This window comes from Emys orbicularis, chromosome 2 (assembly GCF_028017835.1).
Source record: "Emys orbicularis isolate rEmyOrb1 chromosome 2, rEmyOrb1.hap1, whole genome shotgun sequence".
In the NCBI taxonomy this organism is placed as follows: domain Eukaryota; kingdom Metazoa; phylum Chordata; order Testudines; family Emydidae; genus Emys; species Emys orbicularis.
The window spans coordinates 261,578,467-261,594,987 of record NC_088684.1 but is presented as its reverse complement, the minus strand read 5'-3'; the positions used below and the strand labels follow the sequence as shown (position 1 = coordinate 261,594,987).

Here is a 16,521-nt window from a genome sequence, read left to right as displayed (position 1 = left end):
TCTGAGACCTTTGTCATCTCCTGGATTGATCTGACTGTTTAGTCGGTTAGAAAGAGTACCTCTGTTGGGTCTGAGGATAGAACTGCTTTCTTCTTGGGGCTGGAGTGTAAATGCTAAAGGATTTCAAGGTCACCCTTGAATCCTTAAGAGAATGCAGAGCTTCATCTGTCTTTCTCAGAGAAAAAGTTGGAGCCCTTGACGGACAAGCCCTCAATCGTCTGCCAAACTTCAGAAGGTAAACCTGATGACTGAAGCCAGGAAGCATGACACATGATCACCATTGTTGCCATGACACAAGCAGCCCAATCGGCCTCATCCAGTGCAGCCTGCAAAAGATGTACAAGCAACCAGATTCATTTCAAAGAGCCTTGAACTCATTCATCATATCTGGCAGCTTGTCAGTAAATTTGTACATTGAGTCCCATACTGAATAATCATAATATGGCAACAAAGTCTAATGGGTCACAATCCTGAACTGTAAACCTGAGCATGAATAAACCTATCCCCCAAATAAATCTAATTTCTTTGCATCCTTAACTTTGGGAGTTGATTGAAAATGCCCTTTTCTGGCCTTTTCAATCACTGCCACTACATGATGTAGCTTTTCTCAATTCCTTTAGTAGTAAGAGTCAGAAAAGCAGGACTCTGCCAAAGGATTTTCCAAGGCTCTAATATAGACATCAATAGGCAAAGCTGCTCTCGAAGGACTTGTGGAATACAAAATGCCCTCTAGCTTGTCAGGGTAATCCTGGACTAGTTCAACCTGCATTCCCAGGGCAGTGGCCACCATCTTCAACAGACCCTGATAGGTTTTGTAGTCATCTGCAACTGGAGATTACAACTCTGGCACTATAGCCTCATCCAGAGAACAGGAGGAAGTATTGAGCAGAGGAACCAGTGTGTATCTGCTCTGGTGGTAATGAGACCTCCTCCATCAGAGGATCTGAAGCAAGTTGAATAACTTTCACAGATTGCTGGGTACCGATATCAGTACTGGGAATTGTATTTCTGTGGGGATCTCGCAGCATGGTGACATGGAGAAGAAGCCCTGGAATCAGAAGGAAGTCCTCAGCGATTTCAAAAGAGCCACTGCTGCATTTGATAAGGTACTGGAGCCTAGCCCCATGGCAATCTGTCTCTTGACCAGCTACTGTAAGGATCATGGTATTCAGATCTTGATCTATGCACTGAAGAACAGGGTGAACCTCGTGACCTTCTGAAATAGAAATCCAACCTGTAGAAACCACTTCAAAGTCAGACAATGAATTGGCATCAGAATGCCAAAGAGGTGCAGTACCAGGTAGAGAAGCCAGTTACGGGACTGAGGAGACATGGACAGTATCAGTTGTTGCATACAGGGCTTTCCTATGGCCATGTCTTTAGTCCAAAATTCCAATGCACCAAAACCAGACAGTGCTGATGCCAGGTTCGATATCGACAGTGCTTATATATAGGTATCAAGGTAGATCCTGGAGTTGGCGTCTGCATGCCTGGAATAGTCTGCAGTCTCATCCTGCATCAGCCTGCAGTCTCATCCTGCATCAGTGGTAAGTCCAGTATTAATAGACAAAGAAGATCTCTGATGGTCACAAACATCTCTGCCACACACCAAGGAGGAAGTCAATGCTGTTGAAGGTCTAGGCAATGGAATCAGTTTCAATGGTACCACCACACTATGACTGCTCTACCATCAGTACCCAACTTCCTTCTGTGAGAGTTCCAAGGAGACTTAGCCCACAAAGAGGAAGACTTCTTCTGGCCAAGGAAATACAGGTGCTAGAATTCTCCTGGTGCTTACATGGTACCAGGGACAGAGAGTGGTGTCTTCTCTCTTGCTCCCTTCAATACAGGGAAGCCACTGAGTCAAGCAGCACACTCTGGAAAGGAGTCAAGTCCAAAACCCCATGTACTGAATGGGTAGGCACCAAGTGAGGACACAATGCTCCATTAAGATGTGTTGAAGTCGGACCTCCCTCAGCTTCTTCATTTGGGTCTTAAACACTCTGCAAATAGGGCACTTATGCATAATTTGACGCTCCCCTGTGCACTTTGAACAGCTGGAGTGGGGCCTGCTGACTGGCATGGACTTACAACCAGAACAGCATTTGAAAGCCAGGCATTTCAGCATGCCCCCATACCAAGCCAAAGCTTGAGAAAAAACAAAATGAACAAAAAATGAGTATAAAGGAAACTTTTTATAGGGTACCACTACAAACTAACTAATTTAACTAAGCTAAAGAACTATATACAGGAAAATATATCTTTAGACAAGATCTACAGGAGAAAGGTAAGGACAGAGAAGCACTCACTCACGCTCCAACTACCAACCCTGGGTGGTGAGAAGGAACTGAGGAGAGTTGGGGCAACTATGCCCTTTAGACTCTCAGCTAGCAGCACCAGAGCACAGAGGGTAGATGCGCTGCCCCAGTGGGTACAACTATCGGAAGAAGTTCTCTGGCTCCAGTGCACTAGTGCACAAACACCTAAAGTGGAATGGACATGTGCAAACACTCAAGGAACAAAGCTATGCAAACCCCAATTTTTCTTTTCAACCCTCCTTTTTATTAGCCCAGAAATCACAAAACTAGCTTTATCTCTCTTTATTTACCCTGTATTCTTTCATATTCCCTCCATTTTACAAAAGTTATGTGTCCCCCAAAACCAGTAGAACCTGGAGTTGACCAAGAACATAATTCCAGCCCCTTTGATTAAGTATCATGCTACTTCACATATCTGTTTACATATCTAATCACGGAATACCAAAAAGCACCAGGATTAGGAAAGGCATGAACACATTATTTTTTACATAGAAATATGTTGTTTCCTGGCATTCATTTTATAAATTGGGCTGGGGGGGGGGGGGGGGGAGAGAGAAGAGGAACAATGAATGATAAAGGAACTGGAAGTACAAAATATAACTAAGGCTCTTGTCCTGCAAACACTTATCCACATGAGAAACTGAAGGCATGCAAGTAATCCCGTTGAGTTAATGGGACTATATGCATGGTTGAAGTTACTCATGTATAAATGTTTTCAGGAGCAAGCCTTAAGTATTATTTTCATGCTCAAAGAAAACTTGAAATTGACTGTTCACCATGAAAAATAAGATACATATGAAAAATGAGCTTGACTGGACTGAGAAAAAAGTGTAATTCATCTTAGGCTAGTTAAATAACATTTCACAGATTTGGCAAAATATTGCAATTGCACTGTGGACTGGCACACACAAGCAAATGATGAATGCTGAAACATAATGCTGCACTACTTAAACAAAGAGGATAAAACCAGAGAATTTGCATCTAGACAATATGCTACAGCAGAATAGATGCAGCAAGAATTTATATACACAATATATAAACTCTAGAAAATTTTTCATAATTTGTTGTGGTTTTGAATAAACTGTATATACAAGTTATCCTTTGATGGTTGAGACTCCTCAAAGTAAAGCTTCAATAAGCTAAACTGGAAGTGGAAAAGAAATATTATTTACATTCCAGTAACTGGCTCTTCAAGATGTATGGTCCCTATCTTTATTCCAGTGGGGGTGCACACGTTCTCCATGCACTTGAGACTAGAAGAAATTGCTAGCCCTGACTGTTGGTTCATGCCTGTGCCCCTTCTTCTCTCCTCACATTCCAAACCAAGGGCATAAGGTGTGGTGTGTACCAACTCTTTCTCCGGTACCTTTCTACTATGAATAACCTAGTATAAGGCTCTGCTGCAGAGGGGAAAGAGGGCAAGTAATGGAATACAGATAAGGACCACACATCTTGAAGAATCCCAGTTACTGGAAGGTAAATAACCTACCTTTCTTCTTCAAGTGTTGTTCCTTATGTGTACTCCACTGGGAGTGATTCACAAGCCATATTCATTGAGAAGGAGGGTGCAAGGACCCCTGCTGTACCACCTCTGCCAAAGGTGGAGTCAGCAGTAGATACCTGCATAATGCTTAGGGCATAATGTCTCATGAAAGCCTGAACAGAATCACACATTGTGCCGCTTTACAGATTTCCAGAACAACCTCTTGGAGTGAGGCTAGTGATGCAGCCTGTGCTCTAGTCAAGTGGGCTCTGACCCCTTGCGGAGGAGAGGTCCTCTGCTTGTAACAGAGCAGGATGCAACCTGAAATCCATTTGGATAGTCTTTGGGACAAGATTGCTTCTTCTCTCATATATTGTGCAAAGAATACTAACAACAAATAGGTGATTTCCTAAAGGATTTAGTCCTCTGCAGGTAGAATGCCATGCCTCAACAGACACATACAGAGTGAAGGTTTCTATTCTCACTGGTGGCATACGACCTTGGGAAGAAGACAAATAAGTGAATAGTGTGATTTAGATGGAATTCTAAGATCACCTCGGGGTGTATTTTGAGTGTAATATCAGGAAGACTTTATCCCTATGGAAGACCATGTAAGGTAGATCAGCCATAAGGGCCCCCAGCTCACCTACTCTTTTGGCTGACGTGATGGCCAACAGAAAAGCAACCTTCATCAACAGGTGTGCTATGGATTCAAACAGAGTCTTCCTTCATGCTGATAGGACTAGACTGAGATCCCAAGTCCAGGTAGAGTTCAGCATCAGGGAAAACTTCTAACCATGTCCATTAGAAAACGTACAGTCAGAGGATGGGTGAAGATAGAGTGGTTGTCAACCAGAGGGTGACAAGTGCTGATAGCTCCTAAGTGCACCCACAGACCTGAAGTTTTTAAGGATAGGAACGATTCCAAGATGACAGGGATGTGGGAATCCACTGGTGTTATCCAATAATTGTGACACAGATTGAAAACGTTTTCCATTTTGCCATGTTGTACTTTCTTGTGGACTCCTTCCTACTGTTGTAAAGGATGGATTGAACCACTTCTAAGCATGTCTTTCTAGGTTACTCGCTCATTCAAATGACATGCTGTTAGGTGGAGGGATGCCGGATTGGGATGCTTGATCTTGCCTTTGTCCTAGGTTAATAGGGCCAGGAACAGTTGGATACAGAAGCATGGACATGCTGACACCTGGGGAATATTGGGAAACAAAATGTCTGGGCCACCTGAAAGCAATCAGGATCATCAACACTCCTTCTTGCTTGATCTTTCTCAGGACCCAAGGTCAGAATGGAATGGGTGGGAAGGCACGTTATTTGTCTTAAGCATAGAACTAGAAACTCGTCTCCTTTGGAGCCCTGACCTTGAGCCACCCAGAACAGTAGATTGGGCACTGTTTGTTCTCCTGAGATGAAAAGAGATTATAAGAGGGGGATCCCCATTGTCAAAATGTTCTGAACCACCAAATCATGTAGTTCCCATTCGTGGTCCCTGGAGAAGTGCCTACTGAGGCTGTCTGCTAACTTCTTGTGTATTCTGGAAGATGCACTGCCAAGAGGGTGATCTGGTGATGAATATACCAGTTCCAAAGATTGACCACTTCTATACAAAGAGGGGAAGACCTTGTTCCCCCTTGTTTGTTTAAGTAGAACACCGTTACGAGGTTGTAAGGCATGATTCGGACCTGCAGAGTTTGAATGAATAGTAACTCCATAAGATTTATGTGCAATTGGGATTATTGGGGAGTCCATGTACTTTGTATTACATGTTCATCCAGATGGGCTCGCCACCCTATTAAGGAATCATCTGTGATCAGTCTCTTTGTAAGTGGAGGAGGATGAAAGGCGTCCCTCCCACCATGAGAGAAGCTGGTACTCAGAAGGGGGAGAGGGAATCAAAACTAATTTGTTCAGACTGTGTTTGCTCAGCACATAGCCTAGCCATAACCAAGCCTGCAGACACAGAAGGCAAAGTCTTAGGAAGGGTATCACATAAGTACACAAAGCCATGTGACCTAGAAGGATGGAACAGGTGTGAACTGACATGTATGGACTCAGTTAAAGCTAGCAGACAAGGTAATTTACAGATTGGAATCTATGCTGAGGCAGGTAAGCTTTGACACGGACAGAATCCAGGGTTGCCTAAATAAAATGTACAGTCTGTGTGGGAACTAAAATGGACTTTTCTGCGTTTAGCTGAAGTCCCAATGAATGCAGAAAGTTGCATATGGAGAAGGTTGCTATCTGTACCTCCTGACAAGATTTCCCACCAGTAACCAGTTGCTGAGGTAGGGAAAAACCAATGAGCCTTAGCGGCAAAAGCAGGCTGTCGCTGCCAATATTCTCTTTGTGAATACCCTTAGTGCAAGGCCGAAGGGGAACATTCTGTATTGCCCTACAGTGACTCTCAGGAATATTTTGTGTAACAGATGGATGTCTATGTCAAGGTAGACATCCTCCAAATTGAAAGATGTGAACAAGTCACCCTTGTTCAGTGAGGGAATTGTTACGGTCAGGATGACCATCCTGAACATTAATCATCGGATGAAAACATTCAACCATCTGAAATCCATTCTGCTTTCATGGGGTAGATGAGAATTATTTCAAGTAAAATCCCTTTTCCCGTGTGTTGAAATGGTACTGGTTCTGTCACTCCAAGATGGAGTGGGGAGTCTACTTCTTGACTCAGCATCCTCTCATGAGAAGTGTCCCTGAAGAGGGACAGGGAAAAGAGAGAGAAATTCTGGATTCTGGAGGGGGATAGGAGAGAAATTCTGTGATGTAGCTGGTACTGATCACTGCTTGTATGAATGAGATCTGTGGCATTTCCTCCATAGTGCTGGAGTGTAGATGCCCAGCGAATGGAGTGTTGTCACTTAGCGCTGGTCTACACTATGAGTTTAGGTCAAATTTAGCAGCGTTAGATCGATTTAACCCCGCACCCGTCCACACGACCAAGCCTGTTTTGTCGACTTAAAGGGCTCTTAAAATCGATTTCTGTACTCCTCCCCGACGAGGGGTTTAGCGCTAAAATTGACCTCGCTGGGTCGAATTTGGGGTAGTGTGGACGCAATTCGACGGTACTGGGATCTGAGAGCTATCCCAGAGTGCTCCATTGTGACCGCTCTGGACAGCACTCTCAACTCAGATGCACTGGCCAGGTAGACAGGAAAAGCCCCGGGAACTTTTGAATTTCATTTCCTGTTTGGCCAGCGTGGCGAGCTGATCAGCACAGATGACCATGCAGTCCCAGAATCACAAAAGAGCTCCAGCATGGAGCTAATGGGAGGTACTGGATCTGATCGCTGTATGGGGAGAAGCATCTGTGCAGGCAGAACTCCATTCCAAAAGACGAAATGCCAATATATATGCCAAAATCTCCAAGGGCATGATGGGCAGAGCCTACAACAGGGACACACAGCAGTGCCGCGTGAAAATTAAGGAGCTCAGGCAAACCTATCAAAAAACAACGGAGACAAACAGTCGCTCCGGGTCAGAGCCCCATACATGCCGCTTCTATGATGAGCTGCATGCAATTCTAGGGGGGGCCCCTACCACTACCCCCACCGCTGTCTGTGGACACCTGCAAAGGGGGAGTCTCATGCAACAAGGAGGAGGATTTTGTGGATGAAGAAGATGAGGAGGAGGAGGTTGAGGATCGCACACAGCAGGCAAGCGGAGAATCCCTTCTCCCCAGCAGCCAGGAACTGTTCATCACCCTGGATCCAATACCTTCCGAACCCTCCCAAGGCGGGCTCCCGGACCATGAAGCCGGAGAAGGCACTTCTGGTGAGTGTACCTTTGTAAATATAATACAGGGTTTAAAAGCAAGCGTGTTCAATGATTAATTTGCCCTAAAGACTTGGGATGCATTCGCGGCCAGTATAGCTACTGGAAAGTCTGTTAACGTGTCTGGGGATGGAGCGGAAATCCTACAGGAACATCTCCATGAAGCTCTCCTGGAGGTACTCTAAAAGCCTTTGCAGAAGGTTTCTGGGGAGGGCAGCCTTATTCCGTCCTCCATAGTAGGACATAAGCCAGTAGCAAGTAGTTCGGAATCATTGCAGAACAAAGCATTGCAGCGAATGGGCCCGGACTTTGGTGGCATTCAAGCAACATCCGTTCTTTATCTCTCTGTGTTAGCCTCAGGAGAGTGATATCATTCAGCCTGGTTGAAATACGGGAAATTTGTTTAAGGGGACATTCAGAGGTGCCCGGTCCTGCTGGGCTGTTTGCCTTTGGCTGAAAAGAAATCCCCGCTGTTAGCCACGCAGTGGGGGGAGGCCTGTTCCTGCTGGGCTGTTCGCCTTTGGCTGACAGGGATCTTCCCTGATACTAGCCACGCGGTGGGGGAAGGGAGGGTGTGAAGCCATCATCCCAGAGAATTGGGGGGGGGGGGGGGGGGGGGGGGGGTTGGCTGAAAAGAAATCCCCGCTGTTAGCCACGCGGTGGGGGGGCGATGGGCGTGGACACACACTCCCACTAACACTAAACCTATCAGAGGAAGAGGCAGCTCCAGACTCTATGGGTGGTGCCGTCGGGACCAAGATTCTTGTTATGCCCCGGCTAGTAGAAGGTACTGATGAGCGACTCTCCCTTCCTTGTACCTCCTAGAGCAATGATGTGAGGATATCCCTTGTCAGGATCGGTTCCAAAAGGATTAGGGATTCCACGTCAAAGACAACAGCAATGTCCTCAGGGGCAGAGCATCCTTCTCAGAAGAAAGGGGATGGAGTATACTGCACTGGCGGTGTTGGACTCATTGTGGTCTTTGGTACTGACAACTCCTTAACATGGTGCAACAGTACTATCGATGTGGGCAACATCCATACCGTTTCTCTCTTGCTGATGCTGGGGACAGTCCTGTTTCTGTTGTTAATGCCGGTTTCGGGGCATTCCTGCTCTTTGGAGCTAGGAGACCAGTACCATGCTCCCTGTGAGCTCCTGACGCTCCCATATCCTGGGTGCAGAGTCTCACCTAACTTGGAAGGTGTTGGAGAAGAGGTCCTCTTCTTGGATGAGAAACTGAGGAAGATTTCTCTAGCTTCTTGCAAGAGTGTCTTCTATCCTCCTCATGCCCATTTGGAGGAGTCTTTAGCTCTACTCTTATTAGCCCGAGAGCCAGAGATCTCAGTTTTTGGAAGGGCGCTCCTTGGTGACTCCAACCAATATACAGGGGAGTCTGACAAACCAGGGTTGGACGGGGGCCTCATAGCACAATCCATCAGGAATCTCTGAAGCCTGCACTAAGAGGCTTGGCGGGTTCAGCTTGGAAAGGATCAGTTAATAGTGCCTTTCAATGGGATGTGAGCTTCCCCAAGGCAGCAGAGTCATCGGAGGTGGTTGTTACTGACAAGGAAGGCCCAGGAGGCAGGAAACATAGGTCTTGAATCCCAGGATCTTGGGCCTAGTCACCCTGGTGGAGAGGCAGGAGGAGGGAGAGACCTAAGCCCTAACTATTAACAATTACACTAATTAACTAAAAAAATTATGTAAAATGTATTTACAAATATTTACAGTTCAACGCAGAAGAAACTAGCAACTTCTGCGGACACTGAAGAGGTTCCATCTCAGACCCCAAGCAGCAGAAAGGAATTGAAGAGGTGGTCCGTCTCCACCACCCCTTATGTCCTCAGTTCAGAGAATGAGAAGCAGAGAGGGATACAGGTACAGACTAATGGACACTGCTAACAAGGGTCTTTTCGTCGAGCACATGTGCACATCCACAGTGGAATACACATAAGGATCATCGTTCGAAAAAGAACGATTCACTGCATTATTTCTAGCATCTTATAAAACACTGGTTGACTCTGGCCACTAAAAAGTGTTTATGGCATGTAATGTTGCCCTATAAAATTTGCTATATTTAGCCAGAAAAAATGGCACTCATTTCAATGAGAAAAAAATCCAGCATTAAGCCTGGCCTCTCACTAAAATGCCACAGTATTAGGTGCCTCAGGGCTAGTCTACACTACCCGCCTGGATCAGCAGGTAGAAATCGATCTCTCGGGGATCGATTTATCGGGTCTCATCTAGCCGGATAAATCGATCCCCGAATCGACGCGCGTACTCCCACCTCGTCAGGAGGAGTAAGCGCTGTCAACGGGGGAGCCGCGGCGGTCGATTTGCCGCCGTCCTCACAGTGGGGTAAGTTGAATAGGATACGTCGAATTCAGCTACGCTATTTGCGTAGCTGAATTTGCGTATCTTAAATCGATTTCCCCCCCCCCGTGTAGACCTAGCCTCAGAAATACCAGGAATAAACTGTTTGTTCATTTTGGCACTGTGTTCTCCAGGTTTTTTGTTTGTTTTTTTTAAGGATTTCTGGCACATTACATAATAATATATACTTACCATGTTACATGGAAAGCTTGTCGACATCCATGTTTGTTACATGTCATGCAAGCACCAGTTGCTGCTTTGCTTTCTCTGCCTTGTTCATCACAAATATAGCACGTCTATTAAAGAAAAAAAAAAAAGTATTCACATATCATACAAAGTACCCAAATTATTTTTGTGTTACTCACAGAGGTATTTTATATGATGTGCTACAAGGACAAATTGATTTTCTTAATCTTGTAGTCAAGCTTACTTGAGGACTCCTTTACACAGCCTAATCACAATTTTTTAAAGCAAATTGTTATATACACTGTTTAGGATTTGCATAGCACTTTACCTTTTCTACGTGCTGTATAAACATTAAATTAACTAAATCTACACACCACCTCTGTATTATCCTAATTCACTATTATTCTAATTTTAAGGATGGGGAATACTGAGGCAGAGAACTTAAACAACTTGTCTAATGGCCAAACAGCCAATGGCTAACACGTGATTAGAACTCAAGATTTTCTGAACTCCCCAACCCTGTGTTCATTCCTTCAAATCACTGAATTACTCTAGGTTTGCTTATAAATATAGTTATTAGTAGCAGTATCGTAGTAGCACTTAGAAATTCCAATCTGGATCAATGTCTAATTATGCTAGATACCGTATAAACAAGTAGGACACCCTAGTTTATGTCCAGAGAAGCTTCCTATTTAAAGTTAAACTTAATAATTTTATGCAATGCATATTTACATACAAATAAGTGGAAACAGATTTTCAGAAGTCTCACAATATGTCTCCAAGTCTACATGAGGTTCAAAGGCCTTTAACCAAGTTTAGTAATGCTATTCAACACAGTTTTTATTTAAATATGAGTCTAAAACAGCACAGCCTTCTAACCACGTGGTTAGAAACTAGTCTAGCTGGAACCTTGTTTAAATTGAGTTTAATTCAGGATCCTAAACTCATTTCAAAGGCCAAAGAAAAGTTAGATTTAAAGCAGATTGTCAGATTTCTAAAAATGTCATTACAGAATCTCACCGAATGCACAGTAATTAGAGAGACCTATAGCAATTTATTTAATTTTGCAAATTATCAATTAAGTGAACAATCAAAAAGAACAAAAATAATCCATCAAAATATATTTCATTATTTGACAGGTGTGTTTGTAATTGTAATTATAAATACTTAATATATTAGTACACATGCTACAATGTATTTTCTAAAATAATGAAGGCTTAATTAGGGCTGGTCCACACTGGGGCGGGGGATCGATCTAGGAAACGCAACTTCAGCTACAAGAATAGCGTAGCTGAAGTCGACGTTTCCTAGATCGAACTAAGTTTACTTACTGCGGGTCCACGTGGCGCAGGCAAGGTCCCCCGTCGACAGCGCTTCCTCCTCTCGGCGAGCAGGAGTTCCGCAGTCGACAGGGGAACGCTTCTGGGATCGATTTATCGCGTCCGGATGAGACGCGATAAATCGATCCCAGAAGATCGATCTCTACCCGCCAAATCGGGCGGGTAGTGTGGACCTACCCCCATAGTGGACTTCACTATAGCTTCTCCTAATTAAAGCTTTGGTGAGAAGTGTGTGAAACAACTGTTTTTTTATAATATAAATATTGAGGTGTGCTGATTACTGAAGTGTAAATTAAGAGAGATTCTGCTGTTCTATGTTTATAATATAGTTGCAGCCTATTGCTAGGGCACTACCAAATTCACAGCCATGAAAACTGGGTGACCGACTGTGAAATCTGGTCTCCCCCTGTGAAATCCGGTCTATAGCCTATACTATACAGATTTCACAGGGGAGACCAGCGTTTCTCAAATTGGGAGTCCTGACCCAAAAGGGAGTTGCAGGGCGGTCGCAAGGTTATTTTAGGGGGGTTGCGGTATTGCCACCTTAATTCTGCACTGCCTTCAGAGCTGGGTGGCCAGAGAGCAGCAGCTGCTGACTGAGGGGCCAGCTCTTCAGGCAGCAGCACAGAAATAAGGTTGGCAATACCATACCATGCCATCTTTACTTCTGCGCTACTGCTGATGGAGGCTCTGCCTTCAGAGCTGGGCTCCTGGCCAGCAACTGCACCTCTCCAGCTGCCCAGCTCTAAGAGCAGCACCACCACCACCAGCAGCGCAGAATTAAGGGTAGCAGTACTGCAACCCCCCCTACAATAACCTTGTGACCTGCCCCACAACTCCTTTTTGGGTCAGTACCCCTACAATTACACCACTGTGAAATTTCAGATTAAAATAGCTGAAATCATGAAATTTACGATTTTTTAAATCCTACGACTGTGAAATTGACCAAAATGGACTGTGAATTTGGTAGGGCCCTATCTGTTGCATAAACAAAATGAAAATGATTTCAACTAGAAATCCTTCATGGAAACATCCTCTGATTTGGACACACCAAAAATAAAAGTTGGCCTTAAAAACAAAATTCTCACATGCACACGGGGCAGTACAAGGCCATTTTGACAGAGGCACCGCCAAGCCAAATTTCAGTGAGTGGCATTGCGTCCTGGTGCATAGGGCTGCAGCACCACTCAGGTTTCGCTTGGCTGCCCCTCCTCTGTGATACAGGGAAGGCCAGGTCAGGCCAAACCCAAGTGGCACTATGACCCTGCATGCTGGATCGTATCATCACTTGGTTTGGGGGCACTCTCAAATGTGGGCCCACACAAACTGTCCCTTTTGCACTCCCTCTTCCCCCAGCAGAAAAAGGATGGGAAGCAACTTTTGTTTGCTTCTGTTTTTCAATATCTCTTTTGTTTAACTATATCATATCTTTACATTGAAGAAAAGGAAATCACACTAATGCTTACGTATGACTACACTTGAGTGGAGCAAAAGGGAATAAATGGGAAATATGGGGGCAAATATAATGGAGGTACAATTTAAGAAAAAAAGTGTATAAAAAGAGGTGAACATAAAGACAGAAAAATATACAAACTAAAACAAAATACAGTAGATAAAGACAAATAAATCAATGAAATTCTGAGTTAAGGATAGAATGGCTTTTTATGGTCTTGTCTGGACTAGAATTTAAGGTGTGCTATTAGCATATATTAGGTAGCATGCAAATTAAAATGTTTTACAGAATCAAGTGTAGACAAGGCCATGTGTTTGGTCTCCACTAGACTTTTAAAAGGCATAATTAGCTAATATCACACCTTAAATCCTAGTCTAGACAAGAACTAGTTGAGGGGCCTCTGATCTGGAAATGATTTTACCAATTCCTTATCTCACTCACCAAGTGCATCAAGATTACAGTTCATATAGTACCTGAGATCACTTGCTGTTCCAACGCCCAATGAGTATCACATGACCTTCAATACTTACGTATTAAGAAAAAACAAGGTCACCATCTAACAAGTTTTCTTGCTTTTGAAATGTACTTCGGTAGTAAATCCTTTGTTTTGTTTGAACATTTCCATTAACAGAAAACTTAAGTTCTAGCAAAATCCATAAGACACAAGATCCAGCTACTACTGTATTACTTTACTGCCCAGAATTTTTCTAAGCATTATTCTAGTTGTTTTTCCTTAAATAAATCCCAGTAAAAGAAATTATGCAAACATCTATTCAGTATGGATATAGGTCCTGTCTATTTAGGACTTTGAACTACATTTCAAAATTGTGCCTAAGCACCATTTAAACTAATGGCCAAACTAAATGGCCAAACTATTTATAACATGATAAATGATTGAAGAACTGCATTATAAACAGGTTTACAAAACAATGCCATAGATTAGCTACAATTTATAACAAGTTCAGCATAATTCAACTCTTCCTACACTAGCCATAAAAACTCTGAGTACTCTGAGTTTGGCGTAAAGCGACCAAACACACCACACTTTCCCTTTGCTTCAAGGGCTAAAAGTCAAATCTCAAGTCGAACTTCTCCAGTACTCTGGTCTGTCTCTTGGTGCTATAGACTGGACACAAAAGATAAAAGTTCCCTTCATCTGGTAGTAGCCCAGGACTTTGCAAAGTCAATTCAACAGTCCATATATTAGTTCGACCTCTCCCTGACCCCAATTAAGATTTTAGATGCCTGAACTGTAGCAACCTATGTACTCCTTCACCAATATCCAGAAAAGTATCAGTCATTCCTTAGTACTGATGGAGGAGAAGAGCTCTTAAACTCTCCTCCATCCCTGGGCCTCCAGTGAGATAGCAAATGGCAATAAACCAACTGATCAAGTGGGACAAAGCTCCCAGTTAAACAAGGATGCTATGCTTGGAGCAAAACAGAAATATCAGAGGCCTTTCCCCCCCCCCCCCCCCCCCCCAATTAAACACTTTGCATTACTGTGTTTGCTAATCTGCTGGAAGAGATTTTTAATCTCTTTGGAAAAGTTTCCAAATTTGGGGGGAGAAATAAAACCTGTTAACAAAAATTAACTTCAAAACGTTTTCTTTTGAGGACTGCACAGGTCATAGTTATGATGTGCTACACACAGCACCCATGCATCCAAGAAAGTTATTCCTTGTGAGCTTTGATCATTTCTCAGTTTTTGCAGAATGTAATCATTCATTTTAAATAAAGTTTCTAACCCTTACAGTTGTGAAGCCTTTTAAAACTAGACTGTTAGCATGAAACAACAGCTCAAAACTATGACCTACCACTATTAACCAATAGGTCTTAACTCTGAGGTGTAATAAGGACAATTTGAAATTTCAACACTCTTAACTACCTTAACACTGACCAGTTTAGGAGAAATATTCAGCCAATAGACTTATCCATTATGACTTAACACCACACAGTTTACAGCAGGGGTTCCCAAACTGTGGGTCACGATCCCAAATAGAGTCACAATATCAGCAGACGGGGTTGTGGTAATCCCTAGTGTGCAGAGGATGCCATTTTGCTCTGGACAGCGTGACCTTGTATGTACGAGATCACGATGCATGGAGGATGCCATTTTGCTCTACAAAACAGCATCCTCCACACAGTATGAACTTGCATGCAAAATACATAGTAGTAGTAGTCATGTAGTGCAGAGGATGCCATTTTGTAGAGCAAAACAGTATCCTCTATGTGGCCTTACACATACGGTGCGTATGAGGTCATGAAGGGCAGAGGATGCCATTTTACTCTACAAAATGCTGTCCTCCTTGGAGCGTGATCTCACTGGTATAGTGTGGGTGAGGTCACGTTGTACAGAGGATGCCATTTTGCTCTTCAAAGTGACATCCTCCATGCTGTCTGGGGTTCTTGGAGGAAATAATTAATTAAATGGGGTCGTAATAGCGAAATGTTTGAGAACCCCTTAGCGTTAATAAGCATTTTTCCATCTCTGAGCTATTCAAATCATGCTCCTCATTCTGTGCTCCCTTAATATTGCTCTAGAAAAAGAAAGTAGATGCAAAGGATGTCAGAGACACCGGTAATATTTTATTAATGTTAGATGTTCCATCTGCCTATTATTGTGTTGTGACTATATGATTACCAGGGATTAACTCCAGCACATAAGCAGGAAAGCAGACAAACACTTCTGTGATCACCATTTACTGACACTTAAAGAACAATGCCGAGAACCAATTAATTGGAGACAATCCCCAACCCCTCTGGTGGGCTACATAAACTGGATTGACCAGCTCAAGACATACAGTGAGACAAAGAATTTAGGGACTGATAAAAGGTTTACCTCTGAAGTACACGGGGGGAGAGAGAGAGGGACTGTGGGCAAGCAGACTGAACCCTAGTTCCCAGAATAAGGGTTAGCTGGATAAGTTAGGCCTACCTACTTTACATAAAACAGATATGCCTATAGACTATTTGTTATGATAAAACGCCTTTAGCTTCTGTTATGTTTTGTTCCTACTGTTGAGATTAAACAAAAATTTATTTTGAAAATAACATTTTGGTGACTGTACACACACACACACACACACACACACACACAGGTCACAACTCCTCAAGGGAAGACTTGAACCATTCAAATCCAGTTTAAACTACTGCGGAATCATGGTCGGTACACAGGCTACTACAGTATCTCAGGAACTAGTCCACAGAGTAGGAGAATCACAAGATTCCATCCCAAGACAGGTGATGGCAACAGGCCTAACAACTGAGGGAGTTGCACTCAGATTTAGAGGGGTCAAAGGTGCAGCTAACCCTAAACCGTGATAGTAGATCCTGCCTATTGTGCTAGATAATCAGAACAAATCCAAAGCTTTTGGCAGCACCAAACTGGAGAAAGGACCATTCTGCATCTAACTGCTCACAACTATCAAGGGAGTAAGAGTCCTTTGCTTACAGATCTCCAAGCTTCAGCAGAAGCTCAAACTTTCCAGTTTCCCAGAAAACACTCAAATAAATATAAGTATGACAGCCGCCCCTACTACTGAGTAGATCAGGGGTCGGCAA

The 16,521-nt window shown here is 43.5% G+C and overlaps 1 protein-coding gene across 1 annotated transcript in view; it reads right to left on the bottom strand.

Moving 5' to 3' along the window:
* Positions 1-16,521, bottom strand: part of MLLT10 (MLLT10 histone lysine methyltransferase DOT1L cofactor) — a 206,813-nt gene that overhangs the window by 126,806 nt on the left and 63,486 nt on the right. Inside the window, exon 6 of the mRNA XM_065397985.1 lies at positions 10,171-10,274. Within this exon, the coding sequence (XP_065254057.1) occupies positions 10,171-10,274 (104 nt within the window). The remainder of the gene's footprint in view (positions 1-10,170; positions 10,275-16,521) is intronic.